General features: G+C 42.4%; 1 protein-coding gene across 7 annotated transcripts in view; it reads left to right on the top strand.

The window, feature by feature from the left end:
* Positions 1 to 26,865, top strand: part of MTOR (mechanistic target of rapamycin kinase) — a 531,718-nt gene that overhangs the window by 89,513 nt on the left and 415,340 nt on the right. For all 7 annotated transcript variants that reach the window (XM_053691448.1, XM_053691447.1, XM_053691446.1 and 4 more), the window contains exons 22-30: positions 8,449 to 8,535; positions 9,892 to 10,059; positions 10,494 to 10,606; positions 10,745 to 10,907; positions 11,594 to 11,686; positions 24,574 to 24,720; positions 24,796 to 24,938; positions 25,034 to 25,196; positions 26,505 to 26,650. In XM_053691448.1, the coding sequence (XP_053547423.1) occupies positions 8,449 to 8,535; positions 9,892 to 10,059; positions 10,494 to 10,606; positions 10,745 to 10,907; positions 11,594 to 11,686; positions 24,574 to 24,720; positions 24,796 to 24,938; positions 25,034 to 25,196; positions 26,505 to 26,650 (1,223 nt within the window). The remainder of the gene's footprint in view (positions 1 to 8,448; positions 8,536 to 9,891; positions 10,060 to 10,493; positions 10,607 to 10,744; positions 10,908 to 11,593; positions 11,687 to 24,573; positions 24,721 to 24,795; positions 24,939 to 25,033; positions 25,197 to 26,504; positions 26,651 to 26,865) is intronic.

Genomic DNA, 26,865 nt, shown 5'->3' with positions numbered 1-26,865 from the left:
GTGATTCTCATTGCACCGGCGTGGCTTCGCAGGATCTGGTATGCAGACCTAGTGGAAATGTAATCTCTTCCACCTTGGAGACTACCTCTGAGGAAGGACCTTTTACTTCAGGGCCCCTTCCTTCATCCAAATCTCATTTCTCTGAAGCTGACTGCTTGGAGATTATCTAAGCGTGGGTTCTCAGAGTCGGTCATTGAGACCTTGATCCAGGCTTGTAAGCCTGTGACAAGAAGGATTTACCATAAGATATGGCGTAAATATTTGTATTGGTGTGACTCCAGAGGCTACTCTTGGAGTAGAGTCAGGATTCCTAGGATTTTGTCCTTTCTCCAGGAGGGTCTGGAGAAGGGTTTGTCAGCATGTACTCTGAAAGGTCAGATTTCAGTGTTGTCTATTTTGTTGCATAAGCGTCTGGTGGATGTGCCAGATGTGCAATTGTTTTGTGAGGCCTTGGTCAGAATCAGGCCTGTGTTTAAACCTGTTACTCTTCCATGGAGTCTTAACCTTGTTCTTAAAGTTTTACAGCAGGCTCTGTTTGAGCCTATGCATTCCTTAGATATTAAGATGTTATCTTGGAAGGTTTTGTTTCTTGTTGCCATTTCTTCTGCTCGGAGAGTCTCGGAACTCTCGGCGCTGCAATGTGATTCCCCTTATCTTATTTTTCATTCTGATAAGGTGGTACTGCGTTCTAAGTTAGGTTTCCTTCCTAAAGTTGTTTCGGTCAGGAATATTAATCAGGAAATTGTTGTTCCTTATGTCCTAATCCTTCTCATAAGGAGCGTTTGTTGCACAACCTGGATGTTGTGCGTGCGCTGAAATTCTATTTGCAGGCGACTAAGGACTTTCGTCAGTGCTCTGCTTTGTTTGTTTCTCTGGGAAACGCAAGGGTCAGAAAGCTACGGCTTCTTCTCTTCTTTTTTTTTTGCTGAAGAGTATTATTCGTTTGGCATATGAGACTGCTGGTCAGCAACCTCCTGAGAGAATCACAGTTAATTCCACGAGGGCTGTTTCTTCTTTTTGGGCCTTCAAAAATGAAGCTTCAGTGGAGCAGATTTGCAAGGCTGCAACTTGGTCTTCTTTGCATACTTTTTCTAAATTTTCTAAATTTTATACTTTTGCTTCAGCTGAGGCTTCTTTTGGGAGAAAGGTTATTCAAGCGATGGTTCCTTCTGTTTGTTACCTGTCTTGTCTCTCCCTTATCATCTGTGCCCTCTAGCTTGGGTATTGATTCCCAGCAGTAATTGATAATGATCTGTGGACTCACCGTGTCATTGGAAAGAAAACAACATTTATGCTTACCTGATAAATTTCTTTCTTTCTTGACACGGTGAGTCCATGGCCCGCCCTGTTTTTCAGGTTTTTGTTATATTAACCTCAGGCACCTCTGCACCTTGTGTTATTTCCTTTCTCTCCTTTCCGTTGGTCGAATGACTGGGGCTTGTGGGAAGGGAAGTGATACTTATCAGCTTTGCTGTGGTGCTCTTTGCCTCCTCCTGCTGGCCAGGAGTGATATTCCCAACAGTAATTGATGATGATCCGTGGACTCACCGTGTCAAGAAATAAATACATTTATCAAGTAAGCATAATTTTTTTGTTTTTCCAAAACTGCAACATACAAACTTGTTTAAAGGTTATTTTGTGCCATTTTCTTGTTCTGTCTCTTGTATCAGCTACTTTTGTACATCCCCCAGTGCAGACCCCCCCCCCCCCCAGCCATTTGCCTATTCATAGTGCATGCATTTGATTATGCGTACTGGCCAATCAGTGTGTCTCTCTCTGTACTCTCAGATCTATACTGTAACCTATAGAAGCTGCCGATCTCAGGGTTTTTTTCTTTAAACCTGTTAAACACTTTACTGGCAGAACAGAAGCTATATAACCCCTTCTTTCATGGAACTAGTGAACAAACTGAAGTTGTGTCCTTAAAGGGACAGTCAAGTCCAAAAAAACTTTCATGTTTCAAATAGGGCATGTAATTTTAAACAACTTTCCAATTTACTTTTATCACCAATTTTTCTTTGTTCTTTTGGTATTCTTAGTTGAAAGCTAAACCTAGGAGGTTCATATGCTAATTTCTTAGACCTTGAAGGCCGCCTCTAATCTAAATGCATTTTGATAGTTTTTCACCACTAGAGGGCATTAGTTCACTTCTTTCATATAGATAACATCGAGCTCATGCACGCAAATTTAACATGGAGACAGCTCTGATTGGCTGAAATGCAAGTCTGTCAAAAGAACTGAAATAAGTGGGCAGTCTGCTGAGGCTTAGATACAAGGTAATTAAAGAGGTAAAACGTGTATTATTATAACCGTGTTGGTTATGCAAAACTGGGGAATTGGTAATTAAGGGATTATATATCTTTTAAAACAACAACAATTCTGGTGTTGACTGTCCCTTTAAGTGGTTAATTAATTTTTTTTTTATTCTTTGTTTAGGAGTTAATGGTCTTATTGTTCTCTTATCAATACAGTATGCTTTGTTTCTTTCTAATGACACGATGAGTCCACGAATCATCTAATTACTATTGGGAATATCACTCCTGCCCAGCAGGAGGCGGCAAAGAGCACCACAGCAAAGCTGTTAAATATCACCTCCCTTCCCTCCAACCCCAGTCATTCTTTTTGCCTACGTTAGAGCAAGGAAGTGGTAAAGTTAGGTGTTTGGAAAAGATTCTTCAAGCCAGATTTTATTGTTTTTCAGCAGTGCAAGATTGTGCTGTTTTGTTCTAGGGTGTAGCCGTAGTCCATATCAGTCTCTTCAGTGGTGGCTTTAAAGCAATGGGAACTTGTGGGGTATAATCCTCACTGCGCCTCCCATATATTTATGCTGCCCTAACCGTGCAAGTCTGAGTAAGATTACTCAATCTTTGTTTCTATCCACAGGTCCATATGAGGGAACTGGCCTCTCAAACCTAGTGAGCTGCCGTGCTGCCTGGCAGAAGTCTTAAAGGGACAGTCAACACCAGAAATGTTTTTAAAAAAGGTAGATAATCCCTTTATTACCCATTCCCTAGTTTTGCATAACCAATACAGTTATATAAATACACTTTTTACCTCTGTAATTACATTGTATCTAAGCCTCTGCAAACTGCCCCCTTATTTCAATTCTTTTGACAGACTTGCATTTTCAGTTCTGACTCCTAAGAGCTTCACGTGCCTGAGCTCAATGTTATCTATTTGAAACACATGAACTAACGCCCTCTAGTGGGGAAAAACTGTCAAAATGCTTTCAGATTAGAGGCGGCCTTCAAGGTCTAAGAAATGAGCATATGAACCTCCTAGGTTTATCTTTTAACTAAGAATACCAAAATAACAAAGCAAAATTGATAATAAAAGTTAATTGGAAAGTTGTTTAAAATGACATGCCCTATCTGAATCATGAAGGTTTTTTTTTTTTTTTTTTTTTTTTTTTTTTTTAGTTTACTATCCCTTTAAGGTAAGTGCTAACTTTAATTTTTTTCTGGGACACACAGAGAAAAAGATTTGGGGGACAAGTCACATTCACCTATGATAGGGGAATGTTTATTAAGGGCAGCAGAGCAGGCACTGGGGACAAGAAGAATCTGGCTCAGTGATGGTGGTTTTTACTTTACTCCCGACGGCTGTGATAATACATTTAGCCGATCAGGAGTTTCATGTGGTTACGCCCACGATGGGTGGAGTTAGATACGGCGGCAGTTCCTATTGCGCACCTTTTTTTTCTGTCCCTGTGTCACTTCCTGTGTTCCGCATTGGAAATCAGCTGCTTCACAGATTAAGCAGCATTGCGGTTACGGACCGTAATTGTTAAAACATTTGAGTCCGGATCAACTACAAGTCATATACTTCGTTAGTAGGCAGGCAGGTAAGCACCTCAGCAGGGCTAAGCTGAGGTGTAGAGTTGTCTGAGGTGTTATTTTGGGGGCCATTGTTTATTTCAAATGACAGAAAAATAAAGCAGTTTTTTTTTTTGTTTGTTTTTTAAATTTAAACAGACAGTAACTATTTTTTTTTTGGGGGGGGGGGCTATTTTATAAATAAAAATATCAGTTTTGCCTGTTTATTGGTGAATAAAGATGGACCAAGAAACCCTGCAAGATGTTACATGTTCTTTATGTTTTGATGCTAATGTAGAACCACCAATCCCTTTCTGTTCCTCATGTATTGAGAGAACTTTACATTACAGGGATAGACTTTTTCCTGAGCCAACATTGTCTAAGGCCGATACTGTTCAGGAGTCTTCTGACAATGTTCAAGATATGCCGCAGCTTTCTCCTCAAGCATCCCAAAATTTAGCGTCCATACAGCCAGTGCCCTGCGCTTCCTCTATTACTCCACCTGGAATTACCTTGCAAGACATCGCTTCCCTAATGTCATCAGCGGTATCTGATGCGTTTTCTGCTTTTCCCATGCTGCAGGGAAATGCAAGAGGAAATGTAATCAATCAGTGAATAGGGTTGCTGACACAGTAGTGGCTATTCTGAATGTTTCTTCCCAGAAACCTGAAGAGGAAGATACTTCAGTAGCATCTGAGGGTGAAATCTCAGACTCAGACAGTGTAATACCTTTAACTGATACTGAAGTTGTTTCTTTCAGGTTTAAGCTCGAACACCTCCGTTTGTTACTGAAGGAGGTTTTAGCTACCCTGGACGACTCCGACACTACCGTCGTAGTCAATCCTAAGAAGTCTAGTAAACTAAATAAGTATTTTGACGTGCCCTGCATGGTGGAGGTATTTCCTGTACCAGATAGGGCTACAGAGATTATTGCTAAGGAATAGGAGAGACCGGGTATCCCTTTTTCTCCATCCCCTATATTTAAAAAGATGTTTCCTATAGCAGACTCTATAAAGGAGTCTTGGCAGATGGTACCCAAAGTGGAAGGGGCAATTTCCACGCTAGCCAAGAGAACAACTATTCCCATAGAGGATAGTTGTTCCTTTAAGGATCCTACGGATAAGAAGTTAGAGGGGTTACTCAAGAAAATGTATGTACACCAGGGTTTACAATGGCAACCTGCGGTTTGTATTGCTACTGTCACTAGTGCGGCAGCATACTGGTTTCTATTCGGACAGACACTCCCCTCGAAGAAATCCAGGATAGGATAAAGGCCCTTAAGTTGGCCAACTCCTTTATCACGGATGCTTCTCTTCAGGTTATTAAGCTGGGAGCTAAGATTTCTGGTTTTGCCGTACTGGCCCGCAGAGCTTTATGGTTATAATCTTGGTCTGCGAATGTGTCATCTAAGTCTAAACTTTTGGCGATTCCTTACAAGGGAAAGACCTTGTTTGGGCCGGGTTTGACGGAAATAATTTCTGGCATTACGGGAGGAAAGGGCCATTTCCTCCCTCAGGATAAAATAAATAAACAAAAGGGACGTCAGAGTAATTTTCGTTCCTTTCGAAAATTTCAAGCAGGAGCAGTCCAAGCCTTCCTGGAGGCCCAACCAGTCTTGGAACAAGGGAAAACAATCCAAAAAACCTGCTATTGAATCAAAAACAGCAGGAAGGGCCTGCCTCCGATCCGGGACCGGATCTTGGGGGCAGACTTTCCTTCTTCACTCAGGCTTGGGTTTGAGATATTCAGGATCCTTGGGCGGTGGACATCGTGTCCCAGGGATACAAACTAGAGTTCAAGAACTTTCCTCCCAGGGGCAGGTTTCTGCTTTCAAGATTATCTGTAGACCAGACAAAAAGAGAGGCGTTCTTACACTGTGTTCGGGATCTCTCCGACCTGGGAGTAATAGTTCCTGTTCCAATGCAGGAACGGGGTCTGGGGTTCTACTCCAATCTGTTCATGGTTCCCAAAAAGGAGGGAACCTTCAGACCAATTTTAGATCTCAAGAGTCTAAACAAATTCCTCGGACAACATAACTTCAGTGGCTTACATCAGGGAGGAACCCAGAGTTCCTTGGCCATGATAAAGGTAGCCAATATAATTCAGTGGGCGGAGACCCACAATTGCTCTCTGTCGGTGATCCACATCCCAGGAGTGGACAACTGGGTGGCGGACTTCCTTAGCAGGTAGACCTTTTACCCTGGGCAGTGGGATTTTCATCCGGAAGTGTTTTCCAGCCTGATTCTCAAATGGGGTCAGCCGGAATTGGATCTCATAGCATCGCTGCAGAATGCCAAGCTTCCGAGGTACGGGTCGTGGTCAAGGGACCCTCAAGCTGTACTGATAGTCGCCCTGGCGGTACCTTGGAATTTCAGTCTCGCTTACCTATTTCCTCCGTTCGCTCTTCTACCTCGGGTCATTGCTCGAATCAATCAGGAGAGGGCGTTGGTGATCCTCATTACACCGGCGTGGCCTCTCAGGATTTGGTATGCAGACCTGGTGGACATGTCATCTCTTCCACCTTGGAGACTTCCGTTGAGAAAGGATCTTTCATCCAAATCTAGTTTCTCTGTAGCTGACTGCTTGGGGATTGAACTCTTAATTTTATCTAAGCATGGATTTTCGGAATCAGTCATTGAGACCATGATTTAGACTCATAAACCTGTGACTAGAAAGATTTACCATAAGATATGGCGTAAATATCTATATTGGTGTGAATCTAAGGGCTACTCTTGGAGTACAGTTAGGATTCCTAGAATTCTGTCCTTTCTCCAAGAAGGTTTTAGAAGGGTTTATCTGCAAGTTCCCTAAAGGGTCAAATATCTGCCTTGTCTATTTTGTTACATAAACGTCTGGCGGATGTTTCCTTAGATATTAAGTTGTTATCTTGGAAAGTTTTGTTTTGTTTTGTTGCTATTTCATCTGCTTGTAGAGTGTCAGAGCTCTCGGCATTACAGTATGAGTCTCCTTACCTTATTTTTCATTCAGATAAGGTGGTTTTGCGTACTAAGTTAGGGTTTCTCCCTAAAGTAGTTTCAGACCGGAATATTAATCAGTAGATTGTTGTTCCTTCCTTGTGTCCTAATCCTTCTTCTCAAAAGGAACGGCTTTTGCACAACCTGGACGTGGTGCGTGCATTAAAATTCTATTTAGGCGATTAAGGATTTTCATCAGTCTTCTGCTCTGTTTGTGGTATTCTCTGGGAAACGTAAGGGGCAGAAAGCTACTGCTACTTCTCTTTCTTTGTGGCTGAAGAGTATCATTTGCTTTGCTTATGAAACTGCTGGACAGCAGCCTCCTGAGAGTGTTACGGCTCATTCTACGAAGGCTGTTTCCTCTTCCTGGGCATTCAAAAATAAAGCTTCTGTGGAACAGATTTGCAAGGCTGCAACTTGGTCTTCTCTTCACACTTTTTCAAAATTCTATAAATTTGTCACTTTTGCCTCGGCTGAGGCCTTTTTTGGGAGAAAGGTTCTTCAAGCAGTGGTGCCTTCCGTTTAGGTTCCCTGTCTTGTCCCTCCCTTATCATCTGTGTACTCTAGCTTGGGTATTGATTCCCAATAGTAATTAGATGATCTGTGGACTCATCGTGTCATTAGAAAGAAAACAAAATTTATGCTTACCTGATAAATTTATTTCTCTCTTGACACGATGAGTCCACGGTCCGCCCTGTTCTTTGGACAGGTTGTTGGTATGTTATAAACTTCAGACACCTCTGCACCTTGTTGCTTCCTTTCTCTCCTTTGCTTCGGTCGAATGACTGGGGTTGGAGGGAAGGGAGGTGATATTTAACAGCTTTGCTGTAGTGCTCTTTGCCGCCTGCTGCTGGGCAGGAGTGATATTCCCAATAGTAATTAGATGATCCGTGGACTCATTGTGTCAAGAAATAAATACATTTATCAGGTAAGCATAAATTTTGTTTTTATGCTTTGTTTTACTTATTTTTAAAGGGACATAAAAGTGTAATAAGAAAATGCTCTGTTACAGTATTTTATTGTTGCACTTATTGTTTGTATATAACTGTGTTTAGCTTCTGCAAAGGGGATACACTCAGAACTCTTGGGACCTAGCTGAGCAAATCTGGTGAGCCAATGACACAACATGTGTGTAGCCACCAGTCACTCGCTAGCTCCCCGTAGTGTATTGCTGCTGAGCATATGTACATATGCTTTACAACAAAGGATACCAAGAAAACAAAGTACATTTTGTATAATTTATTTATTTTAATTTAATTTTAAAGTGTCTCAAAATTACAAACTCTTATCTGACTTTCCTGTCCCTTTAAGGGGATCGTTCTTGTTTTTTTTTTGCTTTCAGGTGTTTTGCTGTTGATACACGGATTTAAATCACTATTATTGCACTGTACAATGTGATGTATATTGTAGAGATGATGGGGACAAAGCTGTCAGATGCTGTTTATTTGCTATTTATTGCACTGTACAATGTGATGTATATTGTAGAGGTGATGGGGACAAAGCTGTCAGATGCTGTTTATTTGCTATTTATTGCACTGTACAATGTGATGTATATTGTAGAGGTGATGGGGACAAAGCTGTCAGATGCTGTTTATTTGCTATTTATTGCACTGTATGTTTCTTGACCTGTTTTTATGTTTTTTTACTTTTGCTCCCAGTTCATGTTCCAGCAGCTGGGGATGTTGGTTTCCTTTGTGAGAAGTCACATCCGGCCGTACATGGAGGAAATTTTTGCCTTGATACGGGTGAGCTTAAAATCTGTTACTTACTTGATCACAGATTGCTTATTTATCTCTGTTTACTGAGAAACTAACTGTGTAAAAAGTGACTAAAACTTTTAATAAACTTTTTTTTTTTTTTAATTATTATAATTTATTGTAGATCTGAAACCACATTAATAAAACAACCAATAGCCTCTGTTCTAGCAACACACACAGCTTTTAATGTGTTGGGTAAATTTTGAGAAATAAAATGTAAAGCTTTTTACTTAAAGGGACAGTAAAGTCAAAAAAAATATTTCATGATTCAGATAGAGCATGCATTTATAAACAACTTTCCAATTTATTTCTGTTATTGCTTTGTTCTCTTGGTATCTTTTATTGAATAGTAAAACTTGGTAGGCTCATAAGAGCTCAGAAGTGTGCACGTGTCTTTAGTACTTTATGGCAGCAGTGTTTTGCAACGTATAACAAAGCTACACTCAGAAGTGTGCACGTGTCTTTAGTACTTTATGGCAGCAGTGTTTTGCAACGTATAACAAAGCTACAAATAATGTTGCAAAACACTGCTGCCATAAAGTACTAAAGACACGTGCACACTTCTGAGCTCTTCTGAGCCTACCTAGTTTTAATCTTCAATAAAAGATACCAAGAGAACAAAACAAATTTGATAACAGAAGTAAATTGGAAAGTTATTTAAAATTGCTGCTCTATCTGAATCATGAAAGAAAAAAAATGACTTTACTGTCCCTTTAAATAATGGATGCTGGCCTTCCTTGTAAGATGACATCCCCTAAAACAATTTGGAACAAGAAGAGGAAAATATTCCAATTACAAAGAATAATTCTTAATAAATAAATACACTTTAAAACATTGTATGTGTAATATTCATGTAGCTATTCTCTTGATCAAAAAATTCCTTAAAGGCCGTGACACGCTGCAAGTGGGCAGAGCGGTGCGCAGCGTGTAGATGCGGCTTAGTGTGTCCTGCCTTTTCATCTCTGAGCACTCTGCCGCATCAGGTCAGTCGCGTAGCTGAGCGCTCAGAGATTAAATATTTGAACTTCAGATGCAATGCGGTGTGAAGCAGCTGCTTCGCCTCGCTCCGCATTACTTGCATTGTGTCACAGCCTTAAGTGTCCCAAATCTCTGAAAGATTTGTAAATTGTTGACTGTCTTTATCTCCTTATCAGTAATCTGTTGTGTTACCAATAAGCACAGCTTCTGCCAGATATCAAAGGATGTTGTGATTGTTGACTAAAACTAGTGTTACCTACGCGTTTTGTACATACATGTTGTGAGGTGTTTAACCTGCCCCCACAATGGCCATACTGTTTCTTGTGCTGTCATTGGCCTTTATATCTACTGCTTTTGTCTTTACAGGATTACTGGACGATGAACAACCCGATTCAGAGCACAATAATTCTACTGATTGAGCAGATTGTGCTTGCCTTGGGGGGCGAGTTCAAGCTTTATCTTCCACAGCTCATCCCTCACATGTTGCGGGTTTTCATGCATGACAGCAGCGCAGGGCGCAATGTGACTATTAAGGTGAATGAGATTTGGTCTTTTTTTTTTTTGTGAAGTTTCTAGTCTGGAATAAGTTTACTAATACTGGTATAAATCTGTAATTGCTGTATGCGGGACTACATAACAAGGTAAAGGGGCATAAAAGGTGTACTACTATTCACTATAAGCTACTGTGCCTCTCTGATGTACGTCCCTTTAAGCACAGAGCAGACACTAATATAAGACTCAGTGTAAAAACTGTACTTGCATGTCTGCCTTATTTTGTGTATATTCTGGATACAGAATGCATTCTTGCATTGCTGTCCTCCGTTTATATTTATAAAGCACAAAGTATTTGTATAGTTAAATCAATATCTATAGAAGTGCAAGCAGATTATGGATATTCCTTAGGGTCAATAGGTCAAATTAAAGGCACTGGTTTCCATAAAAAGTGCCTTCGTTTTTTCCTTTTCCAGCTGCTGAACGCCATCCAGATGTTTGGGGCTAATTTGGATGATTATCTTCATCTCTTGCTGCCACCTATCGTAAAGCTTTTTGATGCTTCTGATTCCCCTGTACAAGCCCGAAAGTAAGTTGCAAACCTATAGCCAAGAATGCTGGGGATAATATTCCTATGTTCTTTCATAAAGTTACTTACTCATCCTATTAAATAATCTGTTACATATCCTGGTTATTGGCTGTAAACCAAATACTGCTTCTCTCCTAGAACTGCACTGGAGACTGTCGATCGACTGACAGAATCGCTGGACTTCACAGATTATGCTTCTCGTATAATTCATCCTATTGTCCGCACTTTGGATGTGAGCCCTGAACTGAGACAAACAGCCATGGACACACTGTCTTCATTGGTCTTTCAGCTAGGGAAGAAGGTGACGTTTCTGAATTAATATCACTTCCTTCCCCACGTTCTGATTTCCCTACTTCATGGCTAATGTCTTTTATCATGCCAGTTAATATTTTTATGTCTTAGGATACAGTTAGCCTCAGAGGGCTTCTAGTGCTGTGGGTTTATCATTAAGCTGCTTGTTTTCCATAGGCCAGAGAGCAACCTTATTACATGAACAGGCCACTGTCCTGAAAGATAACACATGAACATTAATACGGCATTTACATTAACCCATTGTTTTGTTGAGAGGCCTTTAGTCCACTTCAGAAGCTGATGGGTTAATGCATAAAATGTTGCTCTCTTCAACAGTATTTACTGTTAAGGATTTACAGATATCCAATCAGTTCTTTTAAAGACGTGCAGATGGTCTATCCTGAGTACATCAGTTAGCGTAAATATTTACACTTCCCTAAAACTACATGATACAGAGCGAGGAGATGGGTTGGTGCAAAGATCACTTAACACCAAAACCAGTGTTTTCCTGAAGATGTTTGTTATCTAGACAGAGGGAGATTTATTATATAGTTTTCATGCACTTCTAAATGTCATCCGCTGAGGGACGTAGCCCCTGAGCACACACATTTCTGCACTATATTGAGAATAACTATTTATTATTTTTTTTGCTTTACTTTTTATGCTTCTAATCTTACTGCACCTTTATTCTTCCAGTACCAGATATTTATACCGATGGTGAACAAAGTGCTGGTAAAACACAGGATATTACACCAGCGATATGAGGTTCTGACCTGCAGGATTCTCAAGGTGAGAAAATGATTTGGGGTTGGATCCATTAAGTAGTGAGCCAGGTAGTCTAGTGTTTAAATACCCAGCAGTAACCTTAACACAAAGAGGGAACTGTCTTTAAATGTTATCTTCAACAACAAGTACTGTGTGGTACCTTGTGCAGACCATACATAGTCCTCACTTTAGTAGGTCCCCTTTTATGTACACACAGCTGTGTAAAGTGCGAGTTAAGTGTATAGTGAGGAAAAGAGATATAGTTCTTTCTATATTCATAGTATAAATCGGCAATTAAATGCTGCACTGTAAAATAGCTGCATACAAATTCATCTTTTAAAAACATTGAAACTGCTCTTTTTCTCCAACATAGGTGTGTCCGGTCCACGGCGTCATCCTTACTTGTGGGATATTCTCTTCCCCAACAGGAAATGGCAAAGAGCCCAGCAAAGCTGGTCACATGATCCCTCCTAGGCTCCGCCTACCCCAGTCATTCTCTTTGCCGTTGCACAGGCAACATCTCCACGGAGATGGCTAAGAGTTTTTTGGTGTTTAAAAACGGACCAGCCTCAAATTCTACTCCCTCTAAGCAAGAGGGTAATAGTTCTCAAACCAAACCAGCCTGGAGACCGATGCAAGGCTGGAACAAGGGTAAGCAGGCCAAGAAACCTGCCACTGCTACTAAAACAGCATGAAGTGTTGGCCCCCGATCCGGGACTGGATCTGGTGGGGGGCAGACTCTCTCTCTTTGCTCAGGCTTGGGCAAGAGATGTTCAGGATCCTTGGGCGCTAGAAATAGTTTCTCAAGGTTATCTCCTGGAATTCAAGGAACTACCCCCAAGGGGGAGGTTCCACAGGTCTCAATTGTCTTCAAACCAAATAAAAAGACAGGCATTCTTACATTGTGTAGAAGACCTGTTAAGAATGGGAGTGATTCATCCTGTTCCATTAGGAGAACAAGGGATGGGGTTTTACTCCAATCTGTTCATAGTTCCCAAAAAAGAAGGAACATTCAGACCAATTTTAGATCTCAAGCTTCTAAACAAATTTCTCAGGGTTCCATCGTTCAAGATGGAAACCATTCGAACAATTCTTCCTACCATCCAGGAAGGTCAATTCATGACCACGGTGGATTTAAAGGATGCGTATCTACATATTCCTATCCACAAGGAACATCATCGGTTCCTAAGGTTCGCCTTTCTGGACAAGCATTACCAGTTTGTGGCACTTCCGTTCGGATTAGCCACTGCTCCAAGGATTTTCACAAAGGTACTAGGGTCCCTTCTAGCGGTGCTAAGACCAAGGGGCATTGCAGTAGTACCTTACTTAGACGACATACTGATTCAAGCGTCGTCTCTGTCAAAAGCAAAGGCTCATACGGACATCGTCCTAGCCTTTCTCAGATCTCACGGGTGGAAAGTGAACATAGAAAAAAGTTCTCTGTCCCCGTCAACAAGAGTTCCCTTCTTGGGAACAATAATAGACTCCTTAGAAATGAAGATTTCTTCTGTTATGTGTGATCAGTCCACGGGTCATCATTACTTCTGGGATATAACTCCTCCCCAACAGGAAATGCAAGAGGATTCACCCAGCAGAGCTGCATATAGCTCCTCCCCTCTACGTCAGTCCCAGTCATTCTCTTGCACCCAACGACTAGATAGGATGTGTGAGAGGACTATGGTGATTATACTTAGTTTTTATGACTTCAATCAAAAGTTTGTTATTTTAAAATAGCACCGGAGCGTGTTATTACTTCTCTGGCAGAGTTTGAGGAAGAATCTGTCAGAGTTTTTTACTATGATTTTAACCGGAGTAGTTAAGATCATATTGCTGTTCTCGGCCATCTGAGGGAGGTAAAGGCTTCAGATCAGGGGACAGCGGGCAGATGAATCTGCATTGAGGTATGTAGCAGTTTTTATTTTCTGAATGGAATTGATGAGAAAATCCTGCCATACCGTTAAAATGACATGTATGTATACACTTCAGTATTCTGGGGATGGTATTTCACCGGAACTACTCTGTTAAAGGTCACTAATCCTTTTTAATAACTATTTATCATGTTAAACGTTTTTGCTGGAATGTAGAATCGTTTACATTGCTGAGGTACTGTGTGAATAAATATTTGGGCATTATTTTCCACTTGGCAGTTTTTTTGCTTTAATTGTGACAGTTTCGTTTCTCCTCACTGCTGTGTGGGAGAGGGAGGGGCCGTTTTTGGCGCTCTTTGCTACGCATCAAAAAATACCAGTCAGTTACTTTTATATTTCCTGCATGATCCGGTTCATCTCTGATAGATCTCAGGGGTCTTCAAACTTCTTTGAAGGGAGGTAAATTCTCTCAGCAGAGCTGTGAGAATTCTTATAGTGACTGTGAATAAAAACGTTGCTTTGTATTTTTTATGTCAAATTTAATTATTGTTATTTTCTAATGGGAACAAACCTTTGCTAAAAGTTTTGTTGTTTTAAAGTTTGATGCTATAACTGTTTTTTTCAGTTCATTATTTCAACTGTCATTTAATCGTTAGTACCTCTTTGAGGCACAGTACGTTTTTTGCTAAAAAAGATTATAACCAAGTTGTAAGTTTTTTGCCAGTGTGTTAAACATGTCTGACTCAGAGGAAGATATCTGTGTCATTTGTTCCAATGCCAAGGTGGAGCCCAATAGAAATTTATGTACTAACTGTATTGATGCTACTTTAAATAAAAGTCAATCTGTACAATGTGAACAAATTTCACCAAACAGCGAGGGGAGAGTTATGCCGACTAACTCGCCTCACGCGGCAGTACCTGCATCTCCCGCCCGGGAGGTGCGTGATATTTTGGCGCCTAGTACATCTGGGCGGCCATTACAGATAACATTACAAGATATGGCTACTGTTATGACTGAAGTTTTGTCTAAATTACCAGAACTAAGAGGCAAGCGTGATCACTCTGGGGTGAGAACAGAGTGCGCTGACAATGCTAGGGCCATGTCTGATACTGCGTCACAGCTCGCAGAGCATGAGGACGGAGAGCTTCATTCTGTGGGTGACGGTTCTGATCCAAACAGATTGGACTCAGATATTTCAAATTTTAAATTTAAATTGGAGAACCTCCGTGTATTACTAGGGGAGGTCTTAGCAGCTCTCAACGATTGTAACACCGTTGCAATACCAGAGAAACTGTGTAGGTTGGATAAATACTTTGCGGTACCGGCGAGTACTGACGTTTTTCCTATACCTAAGAGACTAACTGAAATTGTTACTAAGGAGTGGGATAGACCCGGTGTGCCGTTCTCACCCCCTCCAATATTTAGAAAGATGTTTCCAATAGACGCCACCACTCGGGACTTATGGCAAACGGTCCCCAAGGTGGAGGGAGCAGTTTCTACTTTAGCTAAGCGTACCACTATCCCGGTGGAGGATAGCTGTGCTTTCTCAGATCCAATGGATAAAAAATTAGAGGGTTACCTTAAGAAAATGTTTGTTCAACAAGGTTTTATATTACAACCCCTTGCATGTATCGCGCCGATTACGGCTGCGGCAGCATTTTGGATTGAGTCGCTTGAAGAGAACCTTAGTTCATCTACGCTAGACGACATTACGGACAGGCTTAGAGTCCTTAAACTAGCTAATTCCTTCATTTCGGAGGCCGTAGTACATTTAACCAAACTTACGGCTAAGAACTCAGGATTCGCCATACAGGCACGTAGGGCGCTGTGGCTAAAATCCTGGTCAGCTGATGTTACTTCTAAGTCCAAATTACTTAATATACCTTTCAAGGGGCAGTCTTTATTTGGGCCCGGTTTGAAAGAGATTATCGCTGACATTACGGGAGGTAAGGGCCACGCCCTACCTCAAGACAAAGCCAAAGCTAAGGCTAGACAGTCTAATTTTCGTCCCTTTCGGAACTTCAAAACAGGAGCAGCATCAACCTCCACTGCACCAAAACAGGAAGGAGCTGTTGCTCGTTACAGGCAAGGCTGGAAGCCTAACCAGTCCTGGAACAAGAGCAAGCAGGCCAGGAAACCTGCTGCTGCCCCAAAGACAGCATGAACCAAGAGCCCCCGATCCGGGACCGGATCTAGTGGGGGGCAGACTCTCTCTCTTCGCCCAGGCCTGGGCAAGAGATGTTCAGGATCCCTGGGCACTAGAGATCATATCTCAGGGATACCTTCTAGACTTCAAATTATCTCCCCCAAGAGGGAGATTTCATCTGTCAAGGTTGTCAACAAACCAGATAAAGAAAGAAGCGTTTCTACGCTGCGTACAAGATCTGTTAATAATGGGAGTGATCCATCCGGTTCCGCGGTCGGAACAAGGACAAGGGTTCTACTCAAACCTGTTTGTGGTTCCCAAAAAAGAGGGAACTTTCAGGCCAATCTTAGATTTAAAGATTCTAAACAAATTCCTAAGAGTTCCATCGTTCAAAATGGAAACTATTCGGACAATCTTACCCATGATCCAAGAGGGTCAGTACATGACCACAGTGGATTTAAAGGATGCTTACCTTCACATACCGATCCACAAAGATCATCACCGGTATCTAAGGTTTGCCTTCTTAGACAGGCACTACCAGTTTGTAGCTCTTCCATTCGGATTGGCTACGGCTCCAAGAATCTTCACAAAGGTTCTGGGTGCCCTTCTGGCGGTACTAAGACCGCGAGGGATTTCGGTAGCTCCATACCTAGACGACATTCTAATACAAGCTTCAAGCTTTCAAACTGCCAAGTCTCATACAGAGTTAGTTCTGGCATTTCTAAGGTCGCATGGATGGAAAGTGAACGAAAAGAAGAGTTCTCTTTTTCCTCTCACAAGAGTTCCATTCTTGGGGACTCTTATAGATTCTGTAGAAATGAAGATTTACCTGACAGAGGACAGGTTAACAAAGCTTCAAAATGCATGCCGTGTCCTTCATTCCATTCAACACCCGTCAGTAGCTCAATGCATGGAGGTGATCGGCTTAATGGTAGCGGCAATGGACATAGTACCTTTTGCACGCCTACACCTCAGACCTCTGCAATTATGCATGCTAAGTCAGTGGAATGGGGATTACTCAGATTTGTCCCCTACTCTGAATCTGAATCAAGAGACCAGAAATTCTCTTCTATGGTGGCTTCATCGGCCACACCTGTCCAGGGGGATGCCATTCAGCAGGCCAGTCTGGACAATTGTAACAACAGACGCCAGCCTACTAGGTTGGGGCGCTGTCTGGAATTCTCTGAAGGCTCAGGGACTATGGAATCAGGAGGAGAGTCTCCTTCCAATAAACATTCTGGAATTGAGGGCAGTTCTCAACGCCCTTCTAGCTTGGCCCCAATTAACAACTCGGGGGTTCATCAGGTTTCAGTCGGACAACATCACGACTGTAGCTTACATCAACCATCAGGGAGGGACAAGAAGCTCCCTAGCAATGGTGGAAGTATCAAAGATAATTCGCTGGGCAGAGTCTCACTCTTGCCACCTGTCAGCAATCCACATCCCGGGAGTGGAGAACTGGGAGGCGGATTTCTTGAGTCGTCAGACTTTTCATCCGGGGGAGTGGGAACTTCATCCGGAGATCTTTGCCCAAATACTTCAACGTTGGGGCAAACCAGAGATAGATCTCATGGCGTCTCGCCAGAACGCCAAACTTCCTCGCTACGGGTCCAGATCCAGGGATCCGGGAGCGGTTCTGATAGATGCTTTGACAGCACCTTGGGACTTCGGGATGGCTTATGTGTTTCCACCCTTTCCGCTGCTTTCTCGATTGATTGCCAAAATCAAGCAGGAGAGAGCATCAGTGATTCTAATAGCGCCTGCATGGCCACGCAGGACTTGGTATGCAGATCTAGTGGACATGTCATCCTGTCCGCCTTGGTCTCTACCTCTAAGACAGGACCTTCTGATACAGGGTCCATTCAAACATCAAAATCTAACTTCTCTGAAGCTGACTGCTTGGAAATTGAACGTTTGATTTTATCAAAACGTGGTTTTTCTGAGTCGGTTATTGATACCCTGATACAGGCTAGGAAGCCTGTTACCAGAAAGATTTACCATAAAATATGGCGTAAATACCTATACTGGTGCGAATCCAAACATTACTCCTGGAGTAAGGTTAGGATCTCTAGGATATTGTCTTTTCTACAAGAAGGGTTAGAAAAGGGTTTATCAGCTAGTTCATTAAAGGGACAGATTTCAGCTCTGTCCATCTTGTTACACAGGCGTCTGTCAGAAAATCCAGACGTCCAGGCTTTTTGTCAGGCTTTAGCTAGGATCAAGCCTGTGTTTAAAGCTGTTGCTCCGCCATGGAGTTTAAACTTAGTTCTTAACGTTTTACAGGGTGTTCCATTTGAACCCCTTCATTCCATTGATATAAAATTGTTATCTTGGAAAGTTCTGTTTTTAATGGCTATTTCCTCGGCTCGAAGAGTCTCTGAGTTATCAGCCTTACATTGTGATTCTCCTTATCTGATTTTTCACTCAGACAAGGTAGTTCTGCGTACTAAACCTGGGTTCTTACCTAAGGTGGTCACTAACAGGAATATCAATCAAGAGATTGTTGTTCCATCCTTGTGTCCAAATCCTTCTTCAAAGAAGGAACGTCTTCTACACAATCTGGATGTAGTTCGTGCCCTCAAGTTCTACTTGCAGGCAACTAAAGATTTTCGCCAAACTTCTTCCCTGTTTGTCGTTTATTCTGGACAGAGGAGAGGTCAAAAAGCTTCTGCTACCTCTCTCTCTTTTTGGCTTCGTAGCATAATACGTTTAGCCTATGAGACTGCTGGTCAGCAGCCTCCTGAAAGAATTACAGCTCACTCCACTAGAGCTGTGGCTTCCACTTGGGCCTTTAAGAATGAGGCCTCTGTTGAACAGATTTGCAAGGCTGCAACTTGGTCTTCGCTTCATACTTTTTCCAAATTTTACAAATTTGACACTTTTGCTTCTTCGGAGGCTATTTTTGGGAGAAAGGTTCTTCAGGCAGTGGTTCCTTCTATATAATGAGCCTGCCTATCCCTCCCGTCATCCGTGTACTTTTGCTTTGGTATTGGTATCCCAGAAGTAATGATGACCCGTGGACTGATCACACATAACAGAAGAAAACATAATTTATGCTTACCTGATAAATTCCTTTCTTCTGTTGTGTGATCAGTCCACGGCCCGCCCTGTTTTAAGGCAGGTAAATATCTTTTAAATTATACTCCAGTCACCACTTCACCCTTGGTTACTCCTTTCTCGTTGATTCTTGGTCGAATGACTGGGACTGACGTAGAGGGGAGGAGCTATATGCAGCTCTGCTGGGTGAATCCTCTTGCATTTCCTGTTGGGGAGGAGTTATATCCCAGAAGTAATGATGACCCGTGGACTGATCACACAACAGAAGAAAGGAATTTATCAGGTAAGCATAAATTATGTTTTTTCTGACAGAGGCCAGAAAATCAAAACTTCTAAGCTCTTGTCAAGTACTTCATTCTGTTCTTCTTCCTTCCATAGCGCAGTGCATGGAAGTAATAGGTTTGATGGTTGCGGCAATGGACATAGTTCCTTTTGCACGAATTCATCTAAGACCATTACAACTGTGCATGCTCAGACAGTGGAATGGGGATTATACAGACTTGTCTCCGACGATCCAAGTAGATCAAAGAACCAGAGATTCACTCTGTTGGTGGCTGAACCTGGACAACCTGTCACAGGGAATGAGCTTCCGCAGACCAGAGTGGGTCATTGTCACGACCGACGCCAGTCTGGTGGGCTGGGGCGCGGTCTGGGAACCCCTGAAAGCTCAGGGTCTATGGTCTCGGGAAGAATCTCTTCTCCCGATAAACATTCTGGAACTGCGAGCGATATTCAATGCTCTCAAAGCTTGGCCTCAACTAGCAAAGGCCAAATTCATAAGGTTTCAATCAGACAACATGACGACTGTTGCATATATCAACCATCAGGGGGGAACAAGGAGTTCCCTGGCGATGGAGGAAGTGACCAAAATAATTCAATGGGCGGAGAATCACTCCTGCCACTTGTCTGCAATCCACATCCCAGGAGTGGAAAATTGGGAAGCGGATTTTCTGAGTCGTCAGACTTTCCATCCGGGGGAGTGGGAACTCCATCCGGAAATCTTTGCCCAAATAACTCAATTATGGGGCATTCCAGACATGGACCTGATGGCGTCTCGTCAGAACTTCAAGGTTCCTTGCTACGGGTCCAGATCCAGGGATCCCAGGGCGACTCTAGTAGATGCACTGATAGCGCCTTGGACCTTCAACCTAGCTTATGTATTCCCACCGTTCCCTCTCATTCCCAGGCTGGTAGCCAGGATCAATCAGGAGAGGGCTTCGGTGATCTTGATAGCTCCTGCGTGGCCACGCAGAACTTGGTATGCAGACCTGGTGAATATGTCATCGGCTCCACCATGGAAGCTACCTTTGAGACAGGACCTTCTTGTTCAAGGTCCATTCGAACATCCGAATCTGGCTTCACTCCAACTGACTGCTTGGAGATTGAACGCTTGATTTTATCAAAGCGTGGGTTTTCAGATTCTGTCATTGATACTCTTGTTCAGGCTAGAAAGCCTGTAACTAGGAAAATTTACCATAAAATATGGAAAAAATATATTTGTTGGTGTGAATCTAAAGGATTCCCATGGAACAAGATAAAAATTCCTAAGATTCTATCCTTTCTACAGGAGGGTTTGGAGAAAGGATTATCTGCAAGTTCTTTGAAGGGACAGATTTCTGCTTTATCTGTTTTACTTCACAAAAAACTGGCGGCTGTGCCAGATGTTCAAGCTTTTGTTCAGGCTCTGGTTAGAATCAAGCCTGTTTACAAACCTTTGACCCCTCCTTGGAGTCTCAATTTAGTTCTTTCAGTTCTTCAAGGGGTTCCGTTTGAACCCTTACATTCCGTAGATATTAAGTTACTATCTTGGAAAGTTTTGTTTTTGGTTGCAATTTCTTCTGCTAGAAGAGTTTCAGAGTTATCTGCTCTGCAGTGTTCTCCTCCTTATCTGGTGTTCCATGCAGATAAGGTGGTTTTGCGTACTAAACCTGGTTTTCTTCCGAAAGTTGTTTCTAACAAAAACATTAACCAGGAGATAGTTGTGCCTTCTTTGTGTCCGAATCCAGTTTCAAAGAAGGAACGTTTGTTACACAATTTGGATGTAGTTCGTGCTCTAAAATTCTATTTAGAGGCTACAAAGGATTTCAGACAAACATCTTCTTTGTTTGTTGTTTATTCTGGTAAAAGGAGAGGTCAAAAAGCAACTTCTACCTCTCTTTTTGGCTTAAAAGCATCATCCGATTGGCTTATGAGACTGCCGGACGGCAGCCTCCTGAAAGAATCACAGCTCACTCCACTAGGGCTGTGGCTTCCACATGGGCCTTCAAGAACGAGGCTTCTGTTGATCAGATATGTAAGGCAGCGACTTGGTCTTCACTGCACACTTTTACCAAATTTTACAAATTTGATACTTTTGCTTCTTTTGAGGCTATTTTTGGGAGAAAGGTTTTGCAAGCCGTGGTGCCTTCCATCTAGGTGACCTGTTTTGCTCCCTCCCATCATCCGTGTCCTAAAGCTTTGGTATTGGTTCCCACAAGTAAGGATGACGCCGTGGACCGGACACACCTATGTTGGAGAAAACAGAATTTATGCTTACCTGATAAATTACTTTCTCCAACGGTGTGTCCGGTCCACGGCCCGCCCTGGTTTTTTTAATCAGGTCTGATGAATTATTTTCTCTAACTACAGTCACCACGGTATCATATGATTTCTCCTATGCATATTCCTCCTTTACGTCGGTCGAATGACTGGGGTAGGCGGAGCCTATGAGGGATCATGTGACCAGCTTTGCTGGGCTCTTTGCCATTTCCTGTTGGGGAAGAGAATATCCCACAAGTAAGGATGACGCCGTGGACCGGACACACCGTTGGAGAAAGTAATTTATCAGGTAAGCATAAATTCTGTTTTTTGCAACGTTTATGCCAGAATCTGTAGTGTGCCATGACACATTCAGTAAAATGTCTCTCTTATCTAGCAAATATTGCTATTCAGTTTGGGGTTTTGACTTTAGAAATCTGAAAGTGAATGTTGTTAACAGACTCTTCTGTCCAAGAATTAAATGCAGCTTGTTTTGCCATGAAATCTAGAATACGTTTCGTTAGGCAAAGGACTGAGGTTTTCCATTTTTTCTTTCTAATGACACGGTGAGTCCACGGATCATCTAATTACTATTGGGAATATCACTCATGCCCAGCAGGAGGCGGCAAAGAGCACCACAGCAAAGCTGTTAAATATGATCTCCCTTCCCTCCCACCCCAGTCATTCGCTTTGCCTACGTTAAGAGCAAGGAGGTGGTAAAGTTTAGGTGTTTGGAAGAAGATTCTTCAAGCAAAAGTTTGTTATTTTTCAGCAGTACAAGTTTGTCCTGCTTTGCCCTGGAGTGTAGCCGTAGCCCATGTCAGTCTCTTCAGTAGAGCATTGGTGGCTTTCAAGCAAATGGGAACTTGTGGGGTACAATCCTCACTGCGCCTCCCATGTATTTAATGCTGCCCTAACATTAAAAGCCTGAGTAAGATTACTCATTCTATGTTTTTTTCTTCCACAGGTCCATGTGAGGGAGGATACCTCTCAAACCTAGTGAGCTGCCCTGCTGCCAGGCAGATTTCATAGAGGTAAGTGCTAAGTTTATTTTTCTAGGACAAGCAGAAAAATATTGGCACTTTAACAGTCTATCTGTTGGGACTCATTTATCCTATTGTGGGTTGTAGGACATGACAGGCAGTTTGTGCAGGCACTGGGGGCGTGAGGAAAGAACTATAGTATTAGTTCACTTTTATTATCAGCGTATGGTGGTTTTACTCTCCCAGCGACTTTATTTTCTAAAAAGTTAATGTCGGACGGGTGTTTCTGGTTTTAATGCCCACGATGGGCGGGTCTGTTTTTAGAAGCGGCAAAAAAAGATTTACTCGCTTCCTTTCATCCATTCTCAGTTCCGGTGTGTCAGAGGTGCTTCTTATAGTTGTGGTTCCGCTTTCTGTGTGAAGTTTTCTAGAGAGCAGAAAGAGGATACCGAGGGGAGCAGTTTGAATCTGGATTCTTCTACTAACTGGGCAGTTATCTTTTCCGGCGGTCAGCAGGACAGGTAGGCACCTCAGCAGGGCTGGCTGAGGTGTAGAGGCTGTCTAGGTTGTTATAAGACCTTTTTTTGGATCACACATAAAAAATATTATCGTTTAAAATTTAAAGGGACAGTACCGTTTTTGGCTACCTTGGACGACTCCGACATTACCGTCCTATTTAGTCCTAGGAAGTCTAGTAAACTTAACAGATATTTTGATGTACCTTCCGTGGTGGAGGTTTTTCCTGTAACAGATCGGGCTACAGAGATTATTGCAAGGGAATGGGAGAGACCTATTTTTAGGAAGATGTTTCCTATTCATATTCTATCAAGGAGTCTTGGCAGACGGTCCCCAAGGTCGAAGGGGCAATTTCCACTTTAGCTAAGAGAACCACTATTCCCTTGGAGGATAGTTGTTCCTTTAAAGATCCTATGGATAAGAAGTTGGAGGGGTTGCTCAAAAAGATGTATGTACACCAGGGTTTACAATGGCAACCTGCGGTGTGTATTTCTACCGTCACTAGTGCGACGGCATACTGGTTTGATGCGTTGTCTGATCCTATTCAGACAGACACTCCCCTTGATGAGATCCAGGATAGGATCAAAGCCCTAAGTTGGCCAATTCCTTTATTACGGAAGCTTCCCTACAGGTTATCAAGCTGGGAGCAAAAATTTCTGGTTTTGCCGTTCTGGCCCGCAGAGCCTTATGGTTGAAATCCTGGTCTGCGGATATGTCGTCTAAGTCTTTGGCGATTCCGTACAAGGGTAAGACCTTGTTTGGTCCGGGATTGGCGGAAATTATTTCCGACATTACGGGAGGAAAGGGTCATTTCCTCCCTCAGGATAAGAGGAATAAGCAGAAGGGACGTCAGAGTAATTTTCGTTCCTTTCCAAACTTCAGGGGTAAGCCTTCCTCTCCCTCTACAAAGCAAGAACAGCCCAAGCCTTCCTGGAGGTCCAACCAGTCTTGGAATAAGGGAAAGCAATCTAAGAAGCCCGCTACTGACTAAAAGTCAGCATGAGGGGTCTGCCCCCGATCTGGAACCGGATACTATTTATAGGCGACTAAGGAGTTTTCGCCAGTCTTCTGCTCTGTTTTCTCTGGGAAAAGTAAGGGTCAAAAAGCTACGGCTACTTTTCTTTCTTTGTGGCTGAAGAGCATAATTCGCTTGGCCTATGAAACTGCTGGACAACAGCCGCCTGAGAGAGTCATGGCTCATTCTACGAGGGCTGTTTCCTCTTACTGGGCATTCAAAAATTAAGCTTCTGTGGAACAGATTTGCAAGGTTGCAACTTGGTCCTCTCTACACACTTTTTCAAAGTTCTATAAATTTGACACTTTTGCCTCGGCTGAGGCTTCTTTTGGGAGAAAGGTTCTAAAAGCAGTGGCGCCTTCTGTTTAGGTTCCCTGTCTTGTCCCTCCCTTATCATCTGTGTACTCTAGCTTGGTTATTGATTCCCAATAGTAATTAGATGATCCGTGGACTCATTGTGTCATTGGAAAGAAAACAAAATTAATACTTACCTGATAAATGTATTTATTTCTTGACACGGTGAGTTCACGGCCCGCTCTGTTTTTCTATGACAGGGTTTTGTCATGTTATAAACCTCCAGGCACCTCTGCACCTTGTTGCTTTCTTTTCTCTCCTTTCACTTCGGTCGAATGACTGGGGTGGGAGGGAAGGGAGGTGATATTTAACAGCTTTGCTGTGGTGCTCTTTGCCGCCTCCTGCTGAGCAGGAATGATATTCCCAATAGTAATTAGATGATCCGTGGGCTCACCGTGTCAAGAAAGATATATATTTATCAGGTAAGCATAAATTTTGTTTTTATCACTTTAAGGGATACACTCTTGCTGATGAGGAGGAGGATCCGTTGATTTATCAGCATCGGGCACAGAAGGGAAATTCAGGAGAGGCCTTTTCCAGTGGCCCCTTAGATAGCGGACCAATGAAGAAGTTGCACGTTAGCACTACTAATTTGCAAAAGGTATGTTTTGGGGCCACAGATATTTTCTACAGGGATTGCATGAATGATACATGAAGCTTCGCTTTACCCTCATAGGCTTGGGGAGCAGCTCGGAGAGTTTCCAAGGACGACTGGTTGGAATGGCTGAGGCGATTAAGTGTGGAATTGCTAAAGGACTCCTCCTCTCCTTCCCTTCGCTCCTGCTGGTCTCTGGCTCAGGCCTATAATCCCCTGGCCAGGTGAGGGGCCAAAAATACACTAATTAAATAAACTTATCTGCCAATTTGATGAAGTAGTGACTTAAATATCTTTTTATCTTATTCTATCTCCAAAGGGATCTGTTTAATGCAGCTTTCCTCTCCTGCTGGTCGGAGCTGAATGAGGATCAACAGGATGAACTGATTCGCAGCATCGAGCTGGCTCTTACTGCGCAGGACATTGCCGAAGTTACGCAGACGCTGCTGAACCTGGCAGAGTTTATGGAGCACAGCGATAAGGTAACGTTTTTGCATATAATGAGGAATCCTGAAAGTGCATTACTGTGCGGTAGTGCGGATGATCTCAAACTACCCAGGGCTGCCGTACTGGCTCAGATTCTCATCCCTTCTAGTGACTAGAAAAATAAACATTTAGCATATTGAAGCAGCTGTTGGCTGGGGTTTGTATTTGTGCCAGGAAAATGTGCCCTTTCATTTGCTAACAGACTTTTTTTTTTGTCTGTTTTGTTTATGATGTTGATTACCATTAATGGGACATGATTCTGAAGGAGCAAGAATAAATATTGCACTATTGCTTGCACAAATTTTGTGTTTAACCCTTTAAAGTGGTTAAATAAAAGGTAAAAGTCAGCTCTGGACTGGCAACACATAACTGGTCTGGAGCAGCATATATGCATAGCCACCAATCACCAGTCGTTCTCAGCTGACGATCCTCAGTGTTTTGTCAGGGGTTAAACACATAAGTTCTGTTCAATCAATGGTGCAATAATAAAACACTCTAGAGCTTTATGTATCTTTAACTGGGCTTCCATCTTAAAGGTACATTTCAACCAAAATTTGAGTTTTCAATAGAAGCATTTTTGCAATATACATGTATTATCTAGAAAAAGCTATAGCTGTTTCATGAATATACTTAAGTATGCTCCATGCATCAGCATTTTAAACAAAGCACTTGCTCACTTAGCCCAAGGTACTTGTATCCTCTGGTAATGACTCAATGTGCATTATTGCTGACTTTATACAATTCCCACTGGCTCTGTGAGCAGCTACAGTATTTAAAATGCGGAAGAACTGAGAATATCTAGGTATGACCTCACATGTATGTGCAGAGAAAGATGCTAACACAATAACAGTGATAACTTTTACTAGAGGCATTTCTGCCAATATATGTATATTGTAAATATGTTTTATCCAAATATGTCATTTATGTGCATTTCAGTTTTTAACTAGAATATCCCTGTAGTGGTTTGTGTTTTAATGTGTCTTTTGTTTTTGGTTACTGATCACCCAGTCAAACAGGACACAGTTTATCTGGTCAGACATCTTGTTCTCACTTGATCGATTCCCCCAGTACCTTGCACAAGATTTATTTTTTATATTCTTGTAATGTCATACATTTTCTGTTATGTGCTAGAATAACATAAACATGAGAATATTCTCAACTAATTATATCCTTACTGTATTTTAAAATGATGCTAGTTTATGCTGAGAATAATACAGCGAGCAGGATATTAGCACCCTCTGCTCTAACACTGCACCTTATGGTCTCTTGATGAGAATCACTGATCTGAGGTTTGTCACTCACAGGGCCCCTTACCACTGCGTGATGACAATGGAGTGGTCCTTCTTGGAGAGCGAGCATCCAAATGCCGAGCGTACGCCAAAGCTCTTCATTATAAAGAGCTGGAATTTCAGAAAGGACCGACTCCAGCAATCCTGGAGTCTCTCATCAGGTAGGACTTTAGTTTGTTGAACTGTGGGAATTCTTCTTGTGTGGTCACTTGGGTGAAAGAAGTGTGAAGTGCTTGTGCTTTGGTTCACATGTGGCCTGACTTGTGAACTCTGACCTTAGACTCATAACCCACATTCCTCACCACCTTATTACAAAGCCTTTTAGGAAGTGGCCAGCTGCTAGTTGTCACGTTGCAGGAACATCCACTCTGCGCCA

Source organism: Bombina bombina, chromosome 8 (genome assembly GCF_027579735.1).
Source record: "Bombina bombina isolate aBomBom1 chromosome 8, aBomBom1.pri, whole genome shotgun sequence".
NCBI lineage: Eukaryota > Metazoa > Chordata > Amphibia > Anura > Bombinatoridae > Bombina > Bombina bombina.
The sequence above is the reverse complement of the archived record's forward strand: the minus strand, read 5'-3'. Positions and strand labels throughout refer to the sequence as shown.